Source organism: Salmo trutta, chromosome 20, assembly GCF_901001165.1.
Source record: "Salmo trutta chromosome 20, fSalTru1.1, whole genome shotgun sequence".
Lineage (NCBI taxonomy): Eukaryota > Metazoa > Chordata > Actinopteri > Salmoniformes > Salmonidae > Salmo > Salmo trutta.
Window position 1 is genome coordinate 32452861 of NC_042976.1, and position 25877 is coordinate 32478737.

The 25877-nt window shown below is 42.6% G+C and overlaps 2 protein-coding genes across 11 annotated transcripts; one reads left to right on the forward strand and one right to left on the reverse strand.

The window, feature by feature from the left end:
* Nucleotides 1–736: 736 nt before the first annotated feature.
* On the reverse strand, nucleotides 737–17783 carry tfdp1a (transcription factor Dp-1, a). Of its 3 annotated transcripts, none has more exons than XM_029702895.1 (13): nucleotides 17765–17783; nucleotides 16821–16897; nucleotides 15753–15831; nucleotides 15548–15614; nucleotides 15063–15166; nucleotides 8089–8210; nucleotides 7831–7996; nucleotides 5651–5797; nucleotides 3713–3781; nucleotides 2839–2990; nucleotides 2258–2424; nucleotides 1985–2066; nucleotides 737–1866 (listed from the first exon to the last, which is right to left on the reverse strand). In XM_029702895.1, the coding sequence occupies exons 2-13, from the start codon at nucleotides 16865–16867 to the stop codon at nucleotides 1728–1730; spliced, it is 1341 nt and encodes a 446-aa protein (XP_029558755.1). In that variant the 5' UTR covers nucleotides 16868–16897; nucleotides 17765–17783; the 3' UTR covers nucleotides 737–1727. The 3 variants fall into 3 exon arrangements, with proteins under 3 accessions (XP_029558755.1, XP_029558756.1, XP_029558757.1); XM_029702896.1 differs by lacking the exon at nucleotides 17765–17783 and adding an exon at nucleotides 17604–17756; XM_029702897.1 differs by lacking the exon at nucleotides 16821–16897.
* A 1718-nt stretch (nucleotides 17784–19501) lies between these two features.
* Nucleotides 19502–25255, forward strand: dcun1d2a (DCN1, defective in cullin neddylation 1, domain containing 2a). Of its 8 annotated transcripts, none has more exons than XM_029702904.1 (7): nucleotides 19502–19751; nucleotides 21595–21811; nucleotides 22027–22195; nucleotides 22674–22804; nucleotides 22986–23068; nucleotides 23197–23293; nucleotides 23797–25255. In XM_029702904.1, the coding sequence occupies exons 2-7, from the start codon at nucleotides 21637–21639 to the stop codon at nucleotides 23877–23879; spliced, it is 738 nt and encodes a 245-aa protein (XP_029558764.1). In that variant the 5' UTR covers nucleotides 19502–19751; nucleotides 21595–21636; the 3' UTR covers nucleotides 23880–25255. The 8 variants fall into 8 exon arrangements, with proteins under 8 accessions (XP_029558764.1, XP_029558763.1, XP_029558765.1 ...); XM_029702903.1 differs by lacking the exon at nucleotides 19502–19751 and adding an exon at nucleotides 20224–20329; XM_029702905.1 differs by lacking the exon at nucleotides 19502–19751 and adding an exon at nucleotides 20280–20333.
* Nucleotides 25256–25877: the final 622 nt, after the last annotated feature.

Sequence of the window (25877 nt, forward strand, 5' to 3'; positions counted from 1 at the left end):
GAGGGGACTGAGCACGCACCCCTGAGGGGCCCCTGTGTTGAAGATCAGTGTGGCGAAAGTGTTACCTACCCTTACCCCTTGGGGGCAGCCCGTCAGGAAGTCCAGGATTGTTGCAGAGGGAGGTGTTTAGTCCCAGGGTCCTTAGCTTAGTGCTTTGAGGGCACTATTGTGTTGAACGCTGAGCTGTAGTCAATGAATAGCATTCTCACATAGGTGTTCCTTTTGTCCAGGTGGGAAAGGGCAGCGTGGACTGCAATAGAGATTGCATCATCTGTGGATCAGTTGGGGCGGTATGCAAATTGGAGTGGGTCTAGGGTTTCTGCGATAATGGTGTTGTGAGCCATGACCAGCCTTTCAAAACACTTCATGGCTACAGACACGAGTCCTACGGGTCGGTAGTAATTTAGGCAGGTTACCTTAGTGTTCTTGGGCACAGGCACTATGGTGGTCTGCTTAAAACATGTTGGTATTACAGATTCAGACAGGGAGAGGTTGAAAATGTCAGTGAAGACACTTGCCATTCAGCTCAGGATAGTCACCCTGGGCACCATTATCATAACGCAGTCAATTAAACCGCAAGTCAATTCGCAGATTTCCCATTGGATTTAATGTTTGACACATTTGAGGTTTAACAGTCCCAGTTCAGCTATTGAAGCCAATTGAGAAAATACCATCCAACTGCTTTTCAGATTAGTTTTCAGAAAGTTATAAAACCGCACAAACGCTCACTGAAGTCAACTTGTTAAAACATTCTCTATATTTAATTTCCAAACTTATATTAGATTACAGAAAAGGTATCTTGGAAGAATCAGTACATGGGTTGTTCAGTTTGAAAAAGGAGATCGTCGAAGTGAGTCCATAGAGACCTACACAACCCACATATTTGATACATCGATCGTGTATCATTCCTTCCGCCACTGACCTGTAAAGGATGCTATAAACTACAATCTTCACAGGATCCGTTTACATTTCACAAACAAAGCTTAACATTTTCCTATAGTTAGCGTGGGTAGGAGTTATTTTCCTCGCTGGTGCCGGTCATTTGTAAACACTACCACGGTCTGACAGGGTGGTCTGAGGGATTGAGTCGCTGCTAAAACGCTCCAAAAACAAACAAGGACCAGAAAAGCAGCTGCCTACAGAACTGTGGGGAGCCGATACAAATTCCCTGCTTGAAATCAATGCCACAAATAGCAGGGGAGGTGTAACAAAATAGTGTCCACACTTTCAAAAGGGCAGGCGTAATCTTTCTTAGGGCATTGTGGCAACTAAATCAGCCATTTTGGATCCAGTGAATGTCTCTGAGCCAGCAGTCTGGTGCAGTTACACTGGCAGCCATCTTGAAACAGTGGTTCACCATTGAGTCTCTCCAATGTAATTAAAACATAATAAAGATAACTATTTCACACACAAGGAACACTATACATTCTCCAACAGCAATGAGTTGTCTGGAAGATTTTTTTGTTGTTGCTTTATTCTCGAGTGGGATGGCTTGCCAAGAAGAGGGTGATAATACACAGAAAGGACGCAGCACAGTGCCAAAGCCATAAACTACACTTCCCAGAGAGCCATTGGCTATCATGTGATTCAGGACCCTGCTCTGAGAAGAGGGTTGCACAGCCTCCATACTCAAACATTCTTCAACGCCCTTGAGAAAAAGCGATACAGAGAGAGATGCAGAGACAGACTGCTTGTTGGAGAGGAGAAATGCGTGGAGTGGCAGGAGGTTAATCTTCATCGTCATTCTCATCATAGTCATCCTCCTCGTCATCATCCCCCATGTACGACACAGGGGTCTCAACACGGGAGCCGCTGTAGTGAGAATCATTAGAGCTGGAGGCCAGGGGACCATCTGCACCACTGTCACTACAGAGAGAGAGAGAGATACAGAGGGAGAGTTACCATATTTCTGTGTGAACGTGCTATAGAACACCCTGACTAGGGCAACAGTAGAGGAGAGAGAGAGAGAGAGAGAGACACTCACCTGCCCTGGCCGTGATGGCGCCCCCCGTTGGTGGAGGATCCTCCAGTGATGTAGACATTACTGATGGGGCCCTGGGCCATCTCTGTGTGAGACAGTAGTACACACGTTCACATATATACCTTAGACAGAACCAGACAGGACCAATGTACCCCGAATTAGCAACATGTTTGAGTATTTCATGCCCAATTCATCTCACTTACTTTGATAAGGATCGTGTGCAGCTCAATGACTTGACCTATGACTGAAATTTAAGCATGCACTATGAACCCTGACCTGTGACGTAGGGCTCCAGGGCTTTGGGCACCAGGCTGCGTGCCACCTTCAGGTCCTCCGGGGAACACTTGCCCACCTCCAGGCCACAGGCCATGCCCATACGCTTCAGCACCTCAATGTCGTCGTGGATCTCAAACATGCTGTCAAAGTTGAACAGGTACTCAAACCTGAAGAGAAGGACAGTAAAGAGGTGAATATAATGGCATGGTTAGAACATGAATGAAAACATTCAATCCTGGAAAAACTTGAGCGGGGTGTTGCCATTGCCTCAATACGATACTTTATTGGGGGGCGGCAGGTAGCCTAGCGTTTAGGAGCATTGGCGCAGTAACCGAAAGGTAGCTGGTTCGAATCCCTGAGCTGACTAGGTGAAAAATCTGTCAATGTGCCCTTGAGTAAGGCACTTAACGCTAATTGCTCCTCTAAGACACATTGGATAAGAGTCTGATAAATGACATTTTAAATGGTCCATTTACATGAAAATTAATTTGGTGAAAATTATGTGGGACAAAATTAAAATGTCTACAAGAATTAAGTTGATGATCAATTTACACAGACACTCAAATATAACAGTCACTCACTTGTCGTTGGAGATGCTGCAGTCGATGACAGTCTTCTTGCTAGTGTTGACAATGATGAAGGGGAGGTGGATGAGAGAGTTGGGGGGTGGAGGTCTGTTTGTCTGCTGTTCCGTCTGTCGGTTCCGCTGCACCAGGTTCTTAAAGGCTATTTGCTACAGGAGGGGATCATGGAGAGAACATTAGAACAATGTTAAAGTGCCAATCAGCAGTTGAAACAAAGCATTGTCACCACCACTGTTGTTTCGGTAGAAAGCTGAGGGATGGGGCTCGAGAAATATAACAACTCACATTCAGACAAAGCTATGGATGCATGGACATGATATCAAAATTCGTTTTTTAACCAGAATTTGGGATTCTGATGGGGTACGGTAGTTCAGCTAAGCTATTGGGGCATTTCTAAGTTATATTCTTAAAGAATCAATAGGTACATATTAATTTAAGTCTAAAAATGTATGTAGCAACTGCTGATTTCCCCTTTAAGACAACCTATGGTCTTGTATATGCTTTCCTTTATCGGTGATTGTATTGTTGTTGATGAGGCAAGCTAGTCCTGTAACAGGAGGCAAGCTGGTCCTGTAACAGGAGGGAAGCTAGTCCTGTAACAGGAGGGAAGCTAGTCCTGTAACAGGAGGGAAGCTAGTCCTGTAACAGGAGAGAAGCTAGTCCTGTAACAGGAGAGAAGCTAGTCCTGTAACAGGAGGGAAGCTAGTCCTGTAACAGGAGGGAAGCTAGTCCTGTAACAGGAGGGAAGCTAGTCCTGTAACAGGAGGGAAGCTAGTCCTGTAACAGGAGGGAAGCTAGTCCTGTAACAGGAGGGAAGCTAGTCCTGTAACAGGAGGGAAGCTAGTCCTGTAACAGGAGGGAAGCTGATCACCTGTAATATGAGCTCTTGGAGTTGTGACTGCTTCTGCTTGATTCTCTCCAGTCTCCTTTGTCTCTCCGCCTACAGAGGAAGAGCAGAACACAGCCAGGGTGTGAGAGCGTAAAAGAAAAGAGGGAGTGAGGGAGAAGAGAGTTCCTGGTGTACCAGGTGTGTGTGTGTACACACAGTGGCTTCGGAAAGTACTCAGACCCCTTGACTTATTCCACATTTTGTTACATTACAGCCATATTCTAAAATTGATGAAATAGTTCCCCCCCCCCAAGCTACACACAATACCCCATAATGACAAAAAAAAAAAAAAAAAAAACTGGTTTAGACATTTTTGTTAATTTATATAAAAAAATTAACTGAAATATTACATTTGCATAAGTATTCAGACCCTTTACTCAGTATTTAGTTTTAGCACGTTTGGCAGCGATTACAGTATTGAGTTACAGCATTGAGTCTTCCCCATCTAACCCGACAGAGCTTGAGAGGATCGGCAGAGAACGGGAGAAACTCCCTAAATACAGGTTTGCCAAGCTTGTAGCATCAAACCCAAGAAGAGGGGTGGCAGGTTGCCTAGTGGTTAGAGCGTTGGGCCAGTAACCAAAAGGTTGCTGGATCGAATCCCTGAGCTGACAATGAAATAACCTGTTGTTCTGCCCTGAACAAGGCAGTTAACTCACTGTTCCCCGGTAGGCCTTCATTGTAAATAAGACTGTTAAGTAACAAAATGTGGGAAAAGTTAACGGGTCTGAATACTTTCTGAATGTACTGTGCATATACACTGAACAAAAATAAAAAACGCAACATGCAATTAAAAAGATTTCACTGAGTTACAGTTCATAAGGAAATCAATCCATTTAAATAAATAAATAAATTAGACCCTAATCTATGGATTTCACATGACTGGGAATACAGATATACATCTTTTGGTCACATAATAAAAAGGTAGGGGAGTGGATCAGAAAACCAGTCAGTATCTGGTGTGACCACCATTTGCCTCATGCAGCATGACACGTCCTTCGTATACAGTTGATCAGGCTGCTGAGTGTGGCCTGTAAAATGTTGTGTAAAGCTGCTGGATATTGACGGGAACTGGAACACGCTGTCGTACAAGTCAATCCAGAGCATTCCAAACATGCTCAATGGGTGACATGTCTGGTGAGTATGCAGGCAGAACTGGGACATTTTCAGCTTCCAGAAATTACGTTCAGATCTTTGCGACATGGAGCTGTGCATTATCATGCTGAAACATGAGGTGATGGTGGCAGATGAATGGCATGACAATTGGCCTCAGGATCTCATCACTGTATCTTTGTGCATTCAAATCGCCATCGATAAAATGCAATTGTGTTTGTTGTCTGTAGTTTATGCCTGCCCATACTATAAACTCAACGCCACCATGGAGCACTCTGTTCACAACGTTGACATCAGCAAACAGCTCTCCCACACAACACCATACACGTGGTCTGCGGTTGTAAGGCTGGTTGGACGTACTGCCAAATTCTCTAAAACAACGTTGGAGGCAGCTTATTGTAGAGAAACGAACATTCAATTCTCTGGCAACGGCTCTGCATATTCCTGCAATCAGCATGCCAAATGCACGCTCTCTCAAAACTTGAGACCTCGGCGGCATTATGTTGTGTGACAACTGCACATTTAAGAGTGTGCTTTTATTGTCCCCAGCACAAGGTGCACCTGTGTAATGATCATGCTGTTTAATCAGCTTCTTGATATGCCACAACTATCAGGTGGATGGATTATTTTGGCAAATGAGAAATACTCACTAGCAGGAATGTACAATTTGTAAACAAGATTTGAGAGAAATAAGCTTTTTATGTATGGAAAATTTGGGGGATATTTTTTTTCAGCTCGTGAATTATGGGACCAACACTTTACATGTTTAGTTTATATTTTTGTTCAGTGTATATATATTAGACTTACCTCTAGGTTCTGGCATTCCTGGGCCGAGTTCGTGGGCAGACCGATCCACTTGATCTCTTTCTTCTCTTTAGAGATGATGTTCATGGCCATGAGCACATTGAGCGCGTCGTACACACGCCTACGGATGTTCTTCTGGTCATACACATGCTACAAGGAGAGGGGGGAGGGGTTAATCTCTGACTTGGGTTTGGTGTCATAATGATCATGTGGATTTGTCATAATGAAACCAGTGTGCTAAAGCCTAATTTACTACTTCCGTTTCCGCATGAGCGAAATATCAAAACATCCACTTCAGTCCGCACTCCGAAATCTCTTTCGGACTTTACAAAGAGGTGGATGAAGCGGAACACTGAGGATGGCAGCTGATGTTCAAAGTCCGAACACCAAAAGCAAAAGTAGCAGACATAAATTAGGCTCGAGGAAGACCATGTCATAACTTAATTTCCTAAGTAGGTTTGTTGTGTCTAAAATTGTGATGTCATATAGAGATTTGTTTTGTCTAAGAGTAAGGCTGAAAAACGTGATGGATTGTCAGAGAGTGATGTCATAATGAGGAGTTCTGTCAGAGAGAATGTCAGAGGAGTTAAGAGTGATGCAACAACGGAGAATTCTGTCTGACAGTGTGATGGCATAATTAAGAATTCAGACAATGACTGATGTCAGAGATTTATGTCTCAGAGAAAGTGAAGTTAACTTCTTATGGCTGGATGGCAGTATTGAGAAGCTTGGATGAATAAGGTGCCCAGAGTAAACTACCTGCTACTTAGGCCCAGAAGCTAAGATATGCATATTATTAGTAGATTTGGATAGAAAACACTGAAGTTTCTAAAGCTGTTTGAATGATGTCTGTGAGTATAACAGAACTCATATGGCAGGCAAAAACCTGAGAAAAAAATCCAACCAGGAAGTGGGAAATCTGAGGTTTGTAGTTTTTCAAGTCTTGGCCTATCCAATATAGTGTCTGTGGGGTCATATTGCACTTCCTAAGGCTTCCACTAGATGTCAGTCTTTAGAACCTTGTTTGAGGCTTCTACTGTGAAGTGTGGGAGAATAAGAACTGATTGAGTGAGGGGTCTGCCAGCAGGGCATGAGCTTCAGTCATGTGCGCGCCCGCAAGAGGTAGCTGAGTTCCATTGCATTTCTAAAGACAAAGGAATTCTCCGGTTGAAACCTTACTGAAGATTTATGATATAAACATCCTAAAGATTGATTCTATACATCGTTTGACATGTTTCTACAAACTGTAATGGAATTTTTAGAGTTTGTCTGGCCAGCGCGTCGCGAATTTGGATTTGTGAACTGAAGGCGCAAACAAAACGAGGTATTTGGACATAAAGGATGGACTTTATCGAACAAAACAAACATTTGTGGAACTGGGATTCCTGGGAGTGGATTCTGATGAAGATCAAAGGTAAGTGAATATTTATAATGCTATTTCTGACTTCTGTTGACTCCAACATGGCGGATATATGTATGGCTTGTTTTTGTGTCTGAGCGCCGTACTCAGATTATTGCATGGTGTGCTTTTTCGGTAAAGCTTTTTTTTTTTTAATCTGACACAGCGGTTGCATTAAGGAGAAGTTTATCTAAAGCTCCATGCATAACACTTGTATTTTCATCAACATTTATGATGAGTATTTCTGTAAATTGATGTGGCTCTCTGCAAAATCACCGGATGTTTTAGAAGCAAAACATTACTGAACATAACACGCCAATGTAAACTGAGATTTTTGGATACAAATATGAACTTTATCGAACAAAACATACATGTATTGTGTAACATGAAGTCCTATGAGTGTCATCTGATGAAGATCAAAGGTTAGTGATTAATTCTCTATTTCTGCTTTTTGTGACTCATCTCTTTGGCTGGAAAAATGGCTGTTTTTCTGTGACTAGTTGCTGACCTAACAATCGTTTGGTGTGCTTTCACTGTAAAGCCTTTTTGAAATCGGACACTGTGGTGGGATTAACAACAAGTTTCTTTAAAATGGTGTAAAATACTTGTATGTTTGAGGAATTTTAATTATGAGATTTCTGTTGTTTGAATTTGGCGCCCTGCACTTTCACTGGCTGTTGTCATATCGATCCCGTTAACGGGATTCCAGCCATAAGAAGTTAGACTTCCCCAGCCTGTTTTGAGGAAGAGCCCTGTGCATTGTGCATACAGCTGCAAAACTCACAGAGTCATTGGGGGAGATGTGGTTGTCTGCAGCGCTGAACTCTGCCACCAGCTCGTCTGCCACTTCATTGTACGAGGTGACACCCTTCTTTTGCACCTTCTCACACACCTTCATGGAGAAATGCCTCAGGCCCTTGCCATTCTTCTCCCCCTTCTTACCACGCTTCCTGTGGACAAAGGTGGTTAAATACAGCTATATACACTTCTAGACTACACTGGCATATCACACAGGCACACAGAATAAATCAACTAAACTCACCCCGATGACCAAGGCGACGCGTCGGCCGGCTGGCTCTGTGTGAGGAACTGGGAGCTGGGGGTGTGAGGGCTGTTCACCAGTATGGCACTGGAAACACTGGGCCTCTGGGGCGTACCAATAACCTACAGGGGGGGGGGGGGCTCAACCATTTCAGTTTTAGAGTAAAGAATCTTTCAAATCCAAAATAATAATTTTCTTTGCAGCAAGCTGTAAAAAATTCCTAATTAAAAAAAACATACAAATACAACACACATCAATATGAACAGACCATCATAGTCATACATTATTGAAAAGGTTAGTGTAGGGTTGAGCAACATTACGATTGCATTGTCTATCAACGATGATTGAAAGCCATCGTCAATGGTAACGACATTGTGATTAGGGCTGGCCCAATTACTCTATAACAGTGTAATCTTCATTCGGCTTGTCACCTAAAACCCTTACACATTTTTACAGATGCACAATTAGGAGCATGCCTGGTACTGCAACTGCACTGCCCACAACCGCAGGGCTCTCCAGAGGGTGGTGTGGTCTGCACAGCACATCACCGGGGGCAAACTACCTGCCCTCCAGGACACCTACAGCACCCGATGTCACAGGAAGGCCAAAAAGATCATCAAGGACAAGAAACACCCGAGCCACTGCCTGTTCACCACACTACCATCCAGAAGGCGAGGTCAATACAGGTGCATCAAAGCTGGGACCTGAAAAAGCTGAGACTGAAAAATAGCTTCCATCTCAAGGCCATCAGACTGTTAAAAAGCCATCACTAACAGTGAGGCTACTGCCTTCAAACAGACTTGAAATCATTGGCCACTTCATTTAATGGATCACTAGTCACTTTAATAATGTTTACAAATCTTGCATTACTCATCTCATATGTATATACTGTATTTTACTCTATTGCATCTTGCCTACGCTGCTTGTTTGCATCCATATATTTATATATTACTATTCCATTCCATTCCTTAGATGTGTGTGTATTAGGTAGTTGTGGAATTGTTCGATTACTTGTTCGATATTGCTGGACTGTCGGAACTAGAAGCACAAGCATTGCTGCACTCACAATAACATTTGATGAAAATAACCCCCTTAACCGTTTAAAATACAATTACTAATGGGGTCACCTGTTCTTTCAATCTATTTCTATGGCAGCACATGCAGAAGGAGAAAATGCGTCTTAATGTCACATATTTTGTCATTTCAACGGTTATTACAGTGATCACTGTCATTTGGCTGGCCAATAACCGTTTTCCAAAATGTCAGTCACAGCCCTAATCATGATGTCAAATGCGATGGCTTAGTCCAGGGGTGTCAAACTCATTCCACGGAGGACCAAGTGTCTGAAGGTAATTTTTTCCCTTTCAATTCCTTACTAATTAGTCACCTTAATTCATCAATTAAGTACAAGGGGAGGAGCTAAAACCTGAAGACACTCGGCCCTCCGTGGAATGAGTTTGATACCTGTGGTTTAGCCCATTTGATTTTGTTGCTCACACTCTGATAGCATATTCAAACATTTCTCTCCACCTGATGCCAAAATGTGTAGCATTGCCAGAAATGAACTTAAACTTCAATTTGTTCTCTCCACTGTCAAGATAGGAATGTGGGTACGCAGACCAGCTAGCCACTGCGGCCGCTCACAAACAGCGGTGTAAAGTATTTAAGTAAAAATATTTCAAACTACTACTCAAGTCATTTTTTGGAGTATCTGTACTAGAGGTCGACCGATTAATCAGAATGGCCGATTAATTTAGGGCCGATTTCAAGTTTTCATAACAAATCGGTAATTGGTATTTTTGGCCACCGATTTTTTTTAAATATTTTTTTTATTTTTTTACACCTTTATTTAACTAGGCAAGGCAGATTAAGAACATTCTTATTTTCAATGACGGCCTAGGAACGAGGGTTAACTGCCTTGTTCTGGGGGGATTCGGGGATTCGTTTTTGCAACCTTTCGGTTACTAGTCCAACGCTCTAACCACCTGCCTTACATTGCACTCCACGAGGAGCCTGCATGGCAGGCTGACTACCTGTTATGCGAGGGCAGCAAGAAGCCAAGGTAAGTTGCTAGCTAGCATTAAACTTATCTTATTAAAAACGATCGATCTTAACATAATCAGTAGTTAAACTAGTAATATCATCAACCATGTGTAGTTATTACATTTACATTTAAGTCATTTAGCAGACGCTCTTATCCAGAGACGTGTCCTGCGTTGCATATAATCGATGCGGTGCCTGTTAATTTCTCATTGAATCACAGCCTACTTCGACAAAACGGGTGTTGATTTAACAAGTGCATTTGTGAAAAAAGCACTGTCGTTGCACCAATGTACCTAACCATAAACATCAATGCCTTTCTTTAAAACCAATACACAAGTATATTTTTAAACCTGCATATTTAGTTAATATTGCCTGCTAACATGAAATTGTGTCACTTATCTTGCGTTCATTGCACGCAGTCAGGGTATATGCAACAGTTTGGGCCGCCTGGCTCGTTGCGAACTAATTTGCCAGAATTTTACGTAATTATGACATAACATTGAAGGTTGTGCAATGTAACTGGAATATTTAGACTTAGGGATGCCACCCATTAGATAAAATACGGAACAGTTCCGTATTACACCAAAAGGAAAAACTTTTGTTTTCGAGATGATAGTTTCCGGATCTGACCATATTAACGACCTGAGGCTCGTATTTGTGTGTTTATTATATTATAATTAAGTCTATGATTTGATATTTGATAGAGCAGTCTGACTGAGTGATGGTAGGCAGCAGCACGCTCGTAAGCATTCATTCAAACAGCACTATCGTGCATTTTGCCAGCAGCTCTTCGCTGTGCTTCAAGCTGTTTATGACTTCAAGCCGGGTGGGTATAATTTGTGTAACGTTCCAACAGGAATCTATTCCAAAAACATTGTAAATAACAAGGTTGCCAAAAAACAACGCATACAAAATTGTATAGCGGCAGAATAAGATACCGGGTAGGGAGCGGTCCATTTTATTGCATTTTTCACTCATCACGTTTATTCCAAAAAATGTCTGTCCTCACTCTGGTTGCCTATGGACAAACATTAATAATAAGCTACGTGGTGAGTTGATGCCTATTCGGCAGCTAGTTAGCTAGGTTTGTATGCGTTGCTACTTTGTAATCGTTGTTGGTTGGCAACCTTTTACTTTACGTTTTTTGTAACAGATTCCTGTTGGAACGTTCCACAAATTATACCCACCCCTTCAAGCCTATCAACTCCCAAGATTAGGCTGGTGTAACCGATGTGAAATGGCTAGCTAGTTAGCGGGGTGCGCGCTAATAGCGTTTCAAATGTCAGTCGCTCTGAGACTTGGAGTAGTTGTTCCCCTTGCTCTGCATGGGTAACGCTGCTTCGAGGGTGGCTGTTGTCGATGTGTTCCTGGTTCGAGCCCAAGTAGGAGCGAGGAGAGGGAAGCTATACTGTTACACTGGCAATACTAAAGTGCCTATAAGAACATCCAATAGTCAAAGGTATATGAAATACAAATCGTATAGAGAGAAATAGTCCTATAATTCCTATAACAACTACAACCTAAAACTTCTTACCTGGGAATATTGAAGACTCATGTTAAAAGGAACCACCAGCTTTCATATGTTCCCATGATCTGAACAAAGCACTTAAACGTTAGCTCTTACATGGCACATATTGCATTCTTTCTTTCTTTTCCAACAGTTTGTTTTGCATTATTCATGTTTTTTTTAACATGTTTCATTATTTATTTGAGGCTAAATAGATTTTATTGATGTATTATATTAAGTTAAAATAAGTGTTCATTCAGTATTGTTGTAATTGTCATTATTACAAATATATATATTTTTTTGAACCGGCCGATTAATCGGTATCGGCTTTTTTTTGGGTCCTCCAATAAATCGGTAAAATCATAATCGGTCGACCTCTAATCTGTACTTTACTATTTATATTTCTGACAACTTCTACTTCAATATATTCTTAATGAAAATATTGTACTTTTTACTCCATACATTTCCCCTGACAACCAAAAGTACTCGTTACATTTTCAATGCTTAGCAGGATAGGAAAACTGTCAAACTCACACACTTAAAAAGAGAACACGTGAGCTGTGTTCGAATACTCATACAAACCATACTATTTGTGTCGTAAATTGAGTATATTGTATGCTTATTGGTGATAGTATGGATACAGTTAGTATGCCAAAAGTTCCCGGATGTCGTACTACATTCGTCAAAATACAAAGTGTACCAGCAGTGGACACTATTTCCGTGCTTTTAGAGCCCATAATGCAATTCTGGAAATGGGTTTCAGATTTGAAGAAAATATGCAGCCGAAGTCCAACGAGAGCAGATACAAATTCATTGCTTTAACTAAAAAAGGGAAAGGGTCAAAATACTTTCCAAATGCACTGTATATCCCGATGCCCTCAAAACAGCCTCATTTCGACAGGGCATGAACTACAAGGTGTTAAACTTTCCACAGGGATGCTTGCCAATGTTGACCCCAATGCTTCCCACAGTTATGTCAAGTAGGCTAGATGTCTTTTTGGTGGTGAACCATTGTTGATACACACAGGAAACTGTTGAGCGCGAAAAACTCAGCAGCATTGCAGTTCTTGACACAAACCGGTGCACCTGGCACCTACTACCATACCCCGTTCAACGACACAAATCTTTGTTGCCATTCACCCACTGAATGGCACACACAATCCATGTCTCAAGTCTTAAATCCTTTAACCCGTCTCCTCCCCTTCATCTACACTGATTGAAGTTGATTTAGCAGGTGACATCAATAAGGGATCATAGCCTTCACCTGGTCAGTATGTGTCATGGAAAGAGCAGGTGTTCCTAATGTTTTGGTGCGTATAGACAGTATGTAAGTACATGAATACAAAAAGGTGTGTACAGCAGTGGTTATATAGGATGCTATGACTAGAATACAGTATATACAAATAAAGTAGGCAAAACCGAATGTAAACAAAGGGACCAGTGTTCATAGGGTTGCAATTTAAATGTGCAGGGCACTGGGTGGAGGCAGGCTAGGGATGACTAACTATCTGATGGCCTGGAGATAGAAAAAAAAAAAAACACTTGTCTCTCGGTCCCTGCTTTGATGGACCTCTACTGTCTCCACGTTCTAGTTGGTAGCGGTGTGAACAGGCTGTGGTTGGGGGTCGCTGAGGTCCTTGATCTTCTTGTGACACCAGGTGCTGTAGATGTCCTTGAGGGCAGGCAGTGTGCCCCCGATGATGCATGGGCTGATTGCACCACTCTCTGGAGAACACTTGGTTGCGTGCGGTGCAATTGCTCTACCAGGCAGTGATACAGCTAGACAGAATGCTCTCGATGGTACATATGTAGGAGTTTGTGAGGGTCTAAGGTGCCAAGCTGAATTTCTTCAGCCTCCTGAAGTTGAAGAGGCAGCAGTGTGAACCATTTCATGTACTCAATGATGTGCACGCTGAGGAACTTGAAACGTTTGACCCTCTCCACTGCTGCCCCGTTGATGTGGAAGGGGGCGTGCTCTAGAGCTGGGCGATATGAAATCCATATCGCATCAATTTAAGAAATGTATTGCAAAAACAATATAATTATACATTTATAAACAATGTGCACCACAGTTTAAAATATTTTGTATAAACTATTACTTTGTTGATTGGACAAGTGATGGCTACAACCATCAATCACCCATATTAGCAAACTTATTTCATTTTAAACTTCACGTCTCTAGTATAGGCTACTCAATGTAATTCACTTTAAATCAGCAAAATTCATGCAATAAGCATCGATAATTTTCAGTTTACTGTCCAAGCTCTAGCGTGTGCTCTCCCCAGTATCCGATCAGCTCCTTCGTTTTGTTGCGGGAGAGGTTATTTTCCTGGCACAATTCCACCAGGGCTCTTGCCTCCTCCTTGCAGGCTGCTCATTGTTGGTAATCAGGCCTACCACTTGTGTCGCCAGCAAACTTGATGATCAAGATGGAGAGATGCATAGCCACACAGTCATGGGTGAACAGGGAGTACAGGTGGGGGCTGAGCACGCACTCCTGTGGGTTTCCAGTGTTGAGGATCAGAGTGGGATGGTGTTGTTGACCATCTTCACAACCTGGGGTCAGCCAGTCAGGAAGTCTGGGACCCAGTTGCACAGGAAGGAGTAAAGGGCCTTGTAGCAGTCCCGGAAGAGAGAGTAAAAATGGTCACGTGTGTTCTCTCCGTGTGTAGCACTGGAGATGTTTTGGTATAATTTCCCTCAGATTTAATTTATTAAAGTTGCCAGCTACAATAAATTCAGCCTCAAGATATGCGATTCCCAGTTTGCACAAAGTTTAGTTCCTTGAGAGCCATCGCAGTGTCAGCTTGTATATCAATGTTTTAGGGGTGGGTCTATCTCCCACAAGACCATAAGAAATGGAAAGAGCATTATGCAGCAGACTCATAATGTACCAAGTGCCTGTGGTGGAGTGAGTCTTCTCTGAGGTGAAAGGTGAAAAGAACTTCCTGCTCAAATGAAGTACGGGAGGCAGGCCAGGTAAGTGATCTATTCCACTGTCTGCTGGCCGCCCATCAGGTGATGCCTAAACTGATTCCCTCCATGTATATATTCTCATGTATGTAATGGGATGGTGTGTAATCCTGCTGACTGCAGAGGTTGATCAGCTTAAGCTCATCCCCGGTCACCTCACCAGGCTAATGGTTGGGGCTTAGAGACCATGAAGTATGTATGTGTGTGTGTGCTTGTCTATAAACTGATAGATTGTAGCTGTGAAGCGCTTTGGCCAAGTGTATGCAAGTGGTGAGCTTGCAATTAAGCAGGTTGTGCTTGCAATGTCTGCGAGAGCAAATATCAACCTGCAATCTACCACACAGTCTCAAAATAAAATACTTTATCATCAAGTATGTGGTTGTGGTATGACTGTAGGACAGAAATATACTGCACATTCAGGTAAATAGTGAAGGTAGACAGACACACTCACCATGTGTGGAGCAATGTTGACATTGGAGAGCCCCAGTGTTTTGGGCAGTAGTTGTTTGGCCACAGGGATGGATGCAGGATGGACAGCAACCAGAGACAAGACACCTGGGAAGGAGCAGAGTAAACACTAGGGTCAAAAGGGTAATCTGGAACCGCTGTCAACAAAATGGCTGCCTCTCTTCATATCCAGTTCACTCAGGTAGATGGTTACAGAGAACAGGCAGGAGGCCCTATGGGATGCAGACTTACTGGCCCACGTAAGGGAAAACATTTATATGAAGGTACACAGATACTTAAAACACCTGCACTGTCTGATATGGAAACCCGTAATAAGATGAGCAGAAAGTTGGGAGGGAAGTAAAATGAGACAAACTTCTGTGTAGTCTTATTGCCCCCTGCTGTTGAGTTGAGGACATATACAGTACATAGACAAGGATTGAATGGCACTGATCTGTATTCTGGAGCACAACACTGTGCTTTGCTCACCTTTACTAGGACTCAGATTCTGGTCAATGAAAACCTTCAGTTCTCCATTGGTTTCCATCAGACCAACCTGTGGGGAAGACACCATCAACATCACTCCAGTAAAATTTCAACGGCTGGTCTCTGTATTGACTCTCTCAAATGTCTGTAAGGCCCCCAGGACCAAGGTGGAAGAATACTGCATCTGGTTGTCTCTGATCAGACTCACATCTTTGGCCATCATCCTGTCGGAACAAAGTAAGGCTCTGTCTGAAGAAAGGGAAGCTCTGATGTCACCAACGAGTTCCCTGAAACAGAACAACCATGATACAGCATGGGAGTGTGTAATGCAATGACTAGAGCTGGATTTTTTGCAGTCTGTGCATAAAAGTACACACTGTGGAAACTACCCATTTAAAGTTGGCTTTAACCTGAATAATTGCAAGAATGCATTGGACAAAGCGGGACGACTTTGGTATGGGGAGAAATTGAGCAAAAAAAGATTAGCATAAATAAAACATTACCCAGGAAATTCCTCCCCTCCCGAGTTAGGCCTCGGGTGTTATGAGAATGTCACACAGGTGAACTATTGCACATGTATACGAACTGCATATTGTACATGAAATGTTTGCAAAGGTAGGCAGCAGATTGCAATATTGATTTAAAAAAAGGCCGCTAGTATGCAAGCAATATATTGCACAAAAGCACTAGCTGGCTACCTCGCTATAGCCTGAACAAAAAACATTGCTAGCCGACTAAATTGTCTTTGGAAAGCAATTTCGAATGCATATTTCAAAGTGATGAGTTCGATCACCTGTGATATCTATCAAACGTCCTCATTTTTATATTTCTGAAATCTTACCATAACTTTTATCATGCAAACTGTAAGGCCTAGTAGGTGTTGTTGACCACGTCCTAGACCCGAGATTCCCCACGAAGTTTACAAGGCAGAGCAGAAATTGCTAGCCAGCTACAACAATGCACGATGTCTGGCTGGCTAATTACTTTTTATATGGGAATTTGTTACTATCCAGCATTCTGCGATAGCTAACTCAAGGGGCAAACTGATGCTAACTAGCTAGCAAGCTACCTACCTAACGTTAGCGTTAGTGATATTACAGGCCAGCTAGTTTAGAGGCACATTTTGAGACTATTCCGAATGCAATTGACGATTGTGTAGCTATAAGAAAACTGATTCAAATATATCCTGCGTGCATTATAATAATAAAAGCCAACACATGCATTTGCAATAAGGATTTACCAAACAATTTAAAGGTTTAATTTGATATGCACTTACGAGTGCACTCTTTTCGTCTGCTTCTTCGACGGCTGTTTTGTTGGCATCGAGGACAGAGGAAGAGGAGGTCTAAATCCCTATCGCCAAACAGGAAACAAAACTATACGTAAAATTATCACGATTCTGAAATAATGAATTTAAAAACTTCTAATCAATTCAACACTCCACGCCTGAGATATGCCTACATGCATAGTTTGACCTTAACGAATTAGTTAGGCAGCTTTCTGGTCCATCATGTCTCAATCTCAAAATGGATGCTTTCCCAAATAACATCGCTAGCCACCTAGCTAATAACTATGAATTACATGAATTAATAGCGCTCGGATGCCTCGGGCGTAAATGGTAAAAAAAGAACTAATGGTCTAGTTTGCTAGCTGTAATCTAGCTGTCGTACATGTAGTAAGTAATTGGTCGGTAGGCGAAGACTAGAAGGTTACTGTTAGCTAGCAAGCTAGGACAAAACTTTGCCTACTAACGTTATATTGTAGGAATAAATCTGCAACCATCAATGACAACGAAATATTTCATAAATATAACTTGACACTAACGTGCAAGAGAAAGTGACTAAGATATATTAGCTATGACTGGCTAACTACAATAACGCGATTCATATTTTGATGGTCAGTTGGTGGGCTTGATAACCATAATGGATAGCTAGGTGTATCTAACCAGTCTTGCAATTCTAGCTGGTTGGGTAAATTAGCCAACGTTAGCAAACTGGCTGGTCAGCGCACTAGTTAGCAGTAGCAAGTGGTTAGCTAACTTGCTAACATAACAAGTTACCTCCAAGTTACAAAGCAGATAGCCTATCTTTTGAAGAGATCGCTAGATAGACAAATCATCCTTTCGAATGTCAAATGTATGAATTCCCCCTTTCAATCGAGAAACACCAAAGTCTATTGACTTTGCTAGCCGTTAGCTCGAGATTCGAGTTCAGCTGTTACCTTCCACGGTCCTAGTCTGAAAACCAATCTTGGCGGTGTCTAACATCTGAAGCTCCGGATTGGATCGTTTCAATATGACGCAGGCAATCCATGCCGCTAAAGCCACGCCTTTGGCGCGTTCTGATTGCTTCGCGCACTAGGACCTCCTATCCCGGGTTCTCCCATTGGGCTCCAGCTTTTCAGCGTTTCAGAAGCCTTTTCCGGGATTTAAAACTGAGTAAAAATAGTAACAGCTAGTAACAGTGAGAAGCCATTCGAAAACATCGCAAATCAGAGGTCAACGTCATAATATGTCATCTGTTCAGTTATATATGGGCCTAGCTGGTATACATGCTCAACTGTCTTAATAAACACACTGATCTAGGAACTGCGCATATTCCCTGAATATGTACCTTAACCTTTGGAGGTAGTTGCAGCACTGCCTTTAGATCAGTGTTCACAGAAAACCTCATCCAGCACCGTCAGTGTCCTGAACCCTTACGTACCAATCCTTTATTTTGTCTTGTGACAGATGATGAACTGTGTTGATTGGGGAGTCAACTGTGAATTGTCTATTGTTTAATACAACCACAACATTCAACACATCTATTTAGAGGAGAGAATGAGACTGTTCAGCTAAAGACTTAGTTAAAAAATAAGCATGTGTGGTGTTGTGTTGAAAATAACTTATGGAACCTTCTTGGTTTTGTGTTGAGAATAAATTATGCTCAGCTCAATACAATACATTTCTATCTGAATGCCATGTTGATTCCAGTTAAATATTTTCCTGATTACATCTGAATGTGAGTGTTGTACCTATGGTCTGTATATTGAAGTTGATTGTGAAGGTGAGGTCTCACCTTTAAAAGTCATCCGATGAGCATAACCACGTACACCACAACAACAACAGATTTTTTTTTAACACAGTCTGACAACCACATATATCAGAATGGCAGTGCAACCAGCCTAGTGGTTAGAGCGTTGGGCCAGTAACAGAAAGATTGCTGGATTGAATCCCCGAACTGACAAGGTAAAAATCTGTCGTTCTGCCCCTGAGCAAGGCAGTTAACCCACTGTTCCCCGGGCACCGAAGACGAGGATGTTGAGTTAAGGCAGCCCCCCGGACCTCTCTGTTTCAGAGTTGGGTTAAATGTGGAAGACACATTTCAGTTGAATGCATTCAGTTGTACAACTGACTAGGTATCCCCCTTTCCCTTTTCCCTGATTCATTAAGTGATAGATAGAACGCCCTTCTCAACTGAGACTCCCAGTCCCAGCTCAGTCATTCATGACCCCTTCCAACCTGTAATCATAGAGAGAAAGATATTAGAGAGAAAGATATGTGAGTTGTGTCCTCCCAACTTTACCTGCTAGTCACACACACACAAATAAAAACCTCCAACATGCAAAATAGGCCCTAAACCACATTTAGTGATGCTTAATAGTGTGGATGGATGTCAGTTGTGATAAAATGTTGCAGAAGAAGATTATGTGGGAGATTTCTGTTGAGGGATGCATGTAGGCTAAATTTTGACTGCTATGCCAATATGAATATATATATTTTTTATTTAACCTTTATTTAACTAGGCAAGTCAGTTAAGAACAAATTATTATTACAATAACAGCCTACACCGGCCAAACCCAGACAACGCTGGGCCAATTGTGCGCCGCCCTATGGGACTCCCAATCACAGCCGGATGTGATACAACCTGGAATCGAACCAGGGACTGTTCGATTCCACTAAGATGCAGTACCTTAGACCACTTCACCACTCGGGATCCCTGCGTTTAAATAGGCAGCCAATTTCTGATATTTATTTTCCACTAATTGGTCTTTTCACCAATCACATCAGATCTTCTCACTTATCAGATTTCAAGGCATGAAGAAACTCCTTTCATGACGTCTGGTTTACTTGGATATTGGGACATGTGGCTGGTTTGCAGCCCCACACAATTTCCCCTGACCCCCGACCAATATTTCCCCAACCTCGACGGTAGGTCTACCTGAGGTATGTATTTTAATCGAACAGTCTGCTAATGAGCTTTGTGTACATAAAGAAGGGCTCCTTCAACTTCCAACTTTTAGATCGCTAACGTTAATCCAATAAACGACTGTGGTTCAGCTAAATTGAATGCTGACACCAAGACAATTGTATTAATATGATAGCAATAATATGTATTAAGGGGTCTAACATACATTTTAAAATTAATTATATGTTTTTAGCAAACATAAGAAAAATACTTGTTGATCTTCGACTTGCTTGCTAGCTACTTCCGAAACAAACATACATTGCATTTCGGGATATGTAGTCTTCGTGACCGATGAGTAGCCAGATCAGTTGTCATCCTTCTCTTTCGTAGATTTTTGATTGATACAGTGGCATCCATATCTAGGTTTGTGTATAACTCGAGTCCACTCGACAAGTGTTACTTGTCAAAGTTTCATTGTTATCCCGTGATATCTGTAGGATATTTACTCAAATGACCTCGACGTGCAACTCTGTACAAGGCAAGGGCTGTCAGTGCTTCCGCGCAAGCGCATAATGAGCGACTGGCTATCAAATTGGTAAAAAGCCGTGTGAAAATGGTAGGTAAGGAGAACATTAATAAACAGAACCTCAAACATAAACCGCTGCTGTGATGTTGAACCCCGGGATTATAACATGTTGCGCAAGGTAGAAATTGTTCCGTCGCGGCTCACGGACTGTCTCCTGTCTGTCTGTGTTGCCATTGTTGAGCTGTTTCACTTGACTTAACGTATTTACCAGGGAAAGGAAAGGAAGGTCAGTTGGTGGTATTTTGAGACCTAGAACCGCATTCGTCCAGCGCGCAGCTAGCTGGGTACGACTCCCTTTTTGGTAGTCGGGAAATGCGAGCCAGTCAGACGCTCCAAGTTGAGAAGTTGGTCGTGGTTGACGGCCGTGGCCAAGCCGGACAAGTGAGCGCGCAGGACGGATAGTGTTTTCTCGCACACCCGTGAAATATCCTATGGACGCCCGATCTGTTGTTGCATGTTTTTGATGATTACGTTTCCGTTCGAGGTAGTTGTTTGTTTGCTCAACATTATAGTTGTCGCTTTTCACTCACACTCACAACAGAGTAGTTAGAACCGAACTAAAATCCACTCTATGGTGAAGGAAGTTAAGTAGTTATCAGTCTCGAGTTATCCGACACCCGGTGAACATCGTTTACAGTTGTTGACTGTCTATTAAAATAGATGTATGTCTCGAAGTTATGGAAATATGCCTAACTTTTAACACGCAAGCTGCATTACATGTTTAATTGTGCATGCACTCAGTTTGAAATGAACACACCTGGTCTCTTCATTACACAATCTGCTTAGTGCTTACTCTGCAAAGTTGGAAATAACCCCTGTATATCTGGCAGTAGCATGGTGTGTTTGGGACCATGGGACGCCCTGGAACAGTTGAGCAGTGAGGTCCCATTGATGGCATCCCCCTACTCGTGTTACATTACATTCCACCAGACGCCCCATATACTGGGGGCCTTCTGGGGTGCACGTGCTCTGAGCTTACCCAACGTTCTCCACACTCAGAATAGTTCTAGGTCTGCCTTGCTTGTTGACTGGACGCCCAAAGTATCGCCCCCAGCTTGTTTGCTTGTCTGTCTACTGCTGTCTGTTTGTTGACTTGTATCTCATCATACGAAGTGAGTGTCTGTCTGTGACCATCTACCCTTATGTCCGGTGTCCACATGACCTCGGCCTGAATGTCTGTGGATGTGTGTGTGCCCCTGTGTATCCTGGTGTGCGTCTCAGTGTGTGTGTGCGTCTTGCTGTCAGTGCTGCACGGTCTCTCGGTATCTGACAGCCCGTGTCCTGTCTCCGTGCAGCATAAGCTGAAGTCTTCGCAAAGGGACAAGGTCCGGCAGTTCATGTCCTTCACGCAGGCTGGGGAGAAGACTGCTGCTTACTGCCTGACCCAGAATGACTGGAAACTAGAGCTGGCCACAGACAACTACTTCCAGAACCCAGACCTCTACTACAAGGAATCCATGAAAACCCCTGTGGAGAAGAAGAAGCTGGAACAGCTCTACAACCGCTACAAAGGCAAGTGGGGAAAGTTATAGAGGAATACAGCACGTGGAGATTGTGTGTCAAAGGTTATGTATCTGTTATGGGTTAGTTAGTGTGTAGTAGGTATTTGTGGTGTTATGCATTGTATTGGTTATTCTGTTTCTCGAGAATAGGAAATTTGTGTTTGTCTCTCAAATCCCTAAGATGGTGTGTGTTTTTTGTGTTTATTTATATATATCATTCCATAGATCCCCAGGATGAGAATAAGATAGGCATCGATGGCATCCAGCAGTTCTGTGATGACCTCACCCTGGACCCGGCCAGCATCAGCGTCTTGGTGGTGGCGTGGAAGTTCCGGGCCGCCACCCAGTGCGAGTTCAGCAAGAAGGAGTTCCTGGATGGCATGTCCGAACTGGGGTGAGCGAGGGGTGAAGTCATCACTCTGCGACGCAGCTCCGTTTGGTGGCATGACCGTGTGTTGTTGGTTATTGCCAGTACATGTTATTGTGGTGTTTGTTGTTAGTGTGTTCACGTGGTGGGGAGAAATTCTATATTTAGACTGAACTTTGGCATTAATACTGTGTGTCTTATGTTTTGTGTGATGCCAAGTCAGCATAGGTTAGCTCTGGGTCTTATTTAGTAGGTACAGAACAGGAACATGTTTTTAAATGGAAATTGAAAATAAGTGTTCTTATTGGACAAGGTTTGCTACTAAAGGTTATCCTGTTTTGTGCCTACCAAACACTACCCTGGGGAACCCAATGGATGGGTTGCAGATCATAGCACAAGAACAGTTTAGGAACCACTGTATTAGAAGAGGGGTGTGTTTATGTCATTCTTTTGTGTTTTTGATTGAGATCCATTTACTTGCCCACTGTATTTATCTTCTCTCCAGGTGCGACAGCCCAGAGAAGTTGAAGGCTCTTCTTCCCAGGTTAGAACAGGAGCTGAAAGACAGTGGCAAGTTCAAGGACTTCTACCAGTTCACATTCAACTTCGCCAAGAACCCTGGACAGAAGGGTTTAGGTAAGTGCAGATGAAAGTTAGTTACATTAGTGTTCACAAGAGTTACTGTAGTTACATCAGTGTTTCTTAACTCCAGTCCTGAGGACACCTGAGGGTGTGCAGGCTTTTGTTTCAACCCAGTGTGAACACATCTGATTAAACTATAGTGAGATAACAAGGTGTAACTCTGGCTGTGTTTCAGATCTAGAGATGGCTGTGGCCTACTGGAACCTGGTACTGACAGGCCGCTTTAAGTTCCTGGACCTCTGGAACAGGTTCTTGTTGGTGAGTAATGTTATGCATCCCAATCTAACATTACATTTTGAGCTGGACTCCTTGCTTGCTATGTACATCCTGTGTCTTGTTTTCTGCTGTGCGCTTTTCCCACTTTTGTTTTCTCGTGTTTTATATAGGAACACCACAAACGGTCGATTCCCAAAGACACATGGAACCTACTCTTGGATTTTGGCAACATAATCGCAGATGACATGTCAAATTACGACGAGGAGGGTGAGTTTAAAACCCGTGGTTACCTGGAGTGTATTCAGTAGGGTACAGAGTAGTCATGGTTCATTGCTGTTTGCAAAAATGCAAAACACTGAATGTTGCTCTCAACTGAATATACACAATGACAGACTGCAGTAGTCATCAAACCTGGTCCTGGAAAGCTACTGAGTGGGCAGGCTTTTGTTCCAGCTCAGCACCAACACACCTGATTCAGCTAATCAAGTTTGTGATGAGCTGTAAATTAGTTGAATCAGGTGATTCAGTACTAGGCCGAAACAAAAGCCTGTAGACCCTGCAGCTCTCCTGGACCAGGTTTGGTCACCAGTGACCACTGCTCTAGATGAGACACTGATTTAAGGTCAGTTTTGTTTCCCCCCCAATGCCTACAGTTAGGATGTAGAAAGAGTCAGCTGTTTTGAGGTCTGGGCTAAGGGCAACTTCCATCCAAGCGATGGATTAAGAGAGTCAATAAAGTGACCGCTAATCATACGTCTCCTTCCTGTCAGGGGCGTGGCCAGTCCTCATAGACGATTTTGTGGAATTCGCCCGGCCGATCGTAACAGGATCCAAACGCAAAACCCACTACTAACAACCCAGCTCTTGAAAGAGGGGCAGGACTTTGGTTCCTCTTCATTGACTTTGTAGGATTTCAAAAAAATATATTTTTAAGAGGAAACAGAGAAACACTTGAATCTGTGACACTGCACAACTATCAGGTAACCAACCTATGAGGGAAGAGTGAGAGGAAAACACAGGAAGCAAGGCTTTATTTCTATCCTTGTTTGATGGGAGTCGCCACATGCACATTGCCAGCTGGCAGTACATGTCCCAGCCTGAGGGCCAGCTGGGAAGAGGCCTTGGGGATATCAGTGTTCCAGGCAATGCTTCCTTTGGAATCTCAGTATTCCAGTGAAGAGGAGAAAAGGAGAGATGCCTCCCCTGGCACAGTCTCGCTCTCTCTCACAGCTCTGAGAATTCGGATTTACAAGTGTGAAAAAATGTTGTGTGTTTTTGGGGTTGATCCTTGTTAGTTAGCTTTGTGTGGCACGCAGGGCTCTGAGGGGACTGTTCAGAACAGGCCTTGTTTCTAACACAAACACTTTGGGGCAGACTGAGCAGCTTGCATCGTTTGCTCACAACACCAGCATCAACAAAACTGTTAGTTATATACTGTATATATTATACTGTCTTTTAAAACAGTATGTACAGAGAATTATATAAAGAATAATATAAATAAGTTACATTTATGAATATAAGAGATTCATCTTTTTGTGTAAATTAAAAAAAAAAAAGATCTGGTATGATGCCTCTAACATTTGATAGAATTTTAGGTCTGGTGTGTACCAAGTCATCATTTTATTTGAACGTTTGGGTTTGAAAAATGGCAACATTCTGTGTTTTAGAATGTTCTTTTGGTTCACTGTGTTATATTTGTTTTAAACAAATACATTTCAGCCATTTTAAGTAAATGGACCATGCCTCTAAATGTTTATCCCATTTGACATGTGTATATTAGGGAAAGGCTGTTCATTCTGGCCCGCAAAGACTGAAATACTGTTCTGTTCTTCCTGGTTGTTTTTGGAGGTTTGGATAAAACAAATGTAATGCAGTGTCTGCAGGCCAATTAATGACACTAATTTGGCAATTAAGTGTAGGCACAACAGACAAGCAGGACTGTGGCCCTCAATGGCTGTGAATTGTGCGCTTCTGCATTACGTCATTTCAACACGCCAAAAACAGAACCACCAAGCAGTCACTGGGGGGTACTGTTTGTCATGCATGTGTGTGCGAGAGGGAGCGCTTTGGACAGTGCTTACGTGTGTTGAAAAGGACCCTGCTGCCCATCCATTTTAGTATTAATGCCTTTGTGACACGCATTATTTACACCTTGTCATTCATTAATCACACAGGTATTGTTAGTTTGGAAAGGAATATTGAATAAAGCATGTTTTTATCAGAAATTGAGAGGCTGTTCTGCTGTAATGTGATGATTCAGTCTCATGTTTTAAGTGTCTCTTGCTATTTGCAAAATGTTTGAATGTTTCACCTACTGAACACATTCCTTCTGAACACATCCACCCCGGCAGACTCAAGTTACACACCACACACATTGCATCATGAGTATTTAAGACCCAGCCCAATTAGCTGTTGCCCTCTAGTACTGTCTTCTTCCTCCACAAGCACCTGAGCTTCATTGACACATCACACAAGGGCCTTATGCAGGAGGTTGAAAATGTCACAGAACACTCCAATATAACCTACTGTATTGTGTAGATTAAAACATACATTCTGTGTTGTAGTACAAGACTAGAATTTGGACTAATGGCAGGAATGAGCAGGTAGCTATACTGTATTGTTGGCATCATTACTTGTGTAAGGTTTAACCAACATATTACATTTGCTATGGATGTGTTATCACCATCCCAATGTTGCTCTTAGGCACATATCTATGATCTGCTTAGCCTACCTTTTACAAACCCTAAGCTTAACCATTAGGGGAAACCAAAACTCTTATATACACCCAGAATGCAATGTTTATTTTGTTGATCAACTGTTGAACATTAGTCTAGGCTACTGGGGAGTGGAA

Coding starts and splice junctions, on each gene's coding strand:
- dcun1d2a (XM_029702899.1), top strand. CDS start 21,472: ATGTCTGTGGATGTGTGTGTGCCCCTGTGTATCCTGGTGTGCGTCTCA. Junction 22,196..22,673: donor GATGGCATGTCCGAACTGGG/GTGAGCGAGGGG, acceptor TCTTCTCTCCAG/GTGCGACAGCCCAGAGAAGT. Junction 23,294..23,796: donor GTCAAATTACGACGAGGAGG/GTGAGTTTAAAA, acceptor CCTTCCTGTCAG/GGGCGTGGCCAGTCCTCATA.
- tfdp1a (XM_029702895.1), bottom strand. CDS start 16,867: ATGCCAACAAAACAGCCGTCGAAGAAGCAGACGAAAAGAGTGCACTC. Junction 5,798..7,830: donor ACATCTCCCCCAATGACTCT/GTGAGTTTTGCA, acceptor CTCTCCTTGTAG/CATGTGTATGACCAGAAGAA. Junction 2,067..2,257: donor CCTGGAGCCCTACGTCACAG/GTCAGGGTTCAT, acceptor TGTCTCACACAG/AGATGGCCCAGGGCCCCATC.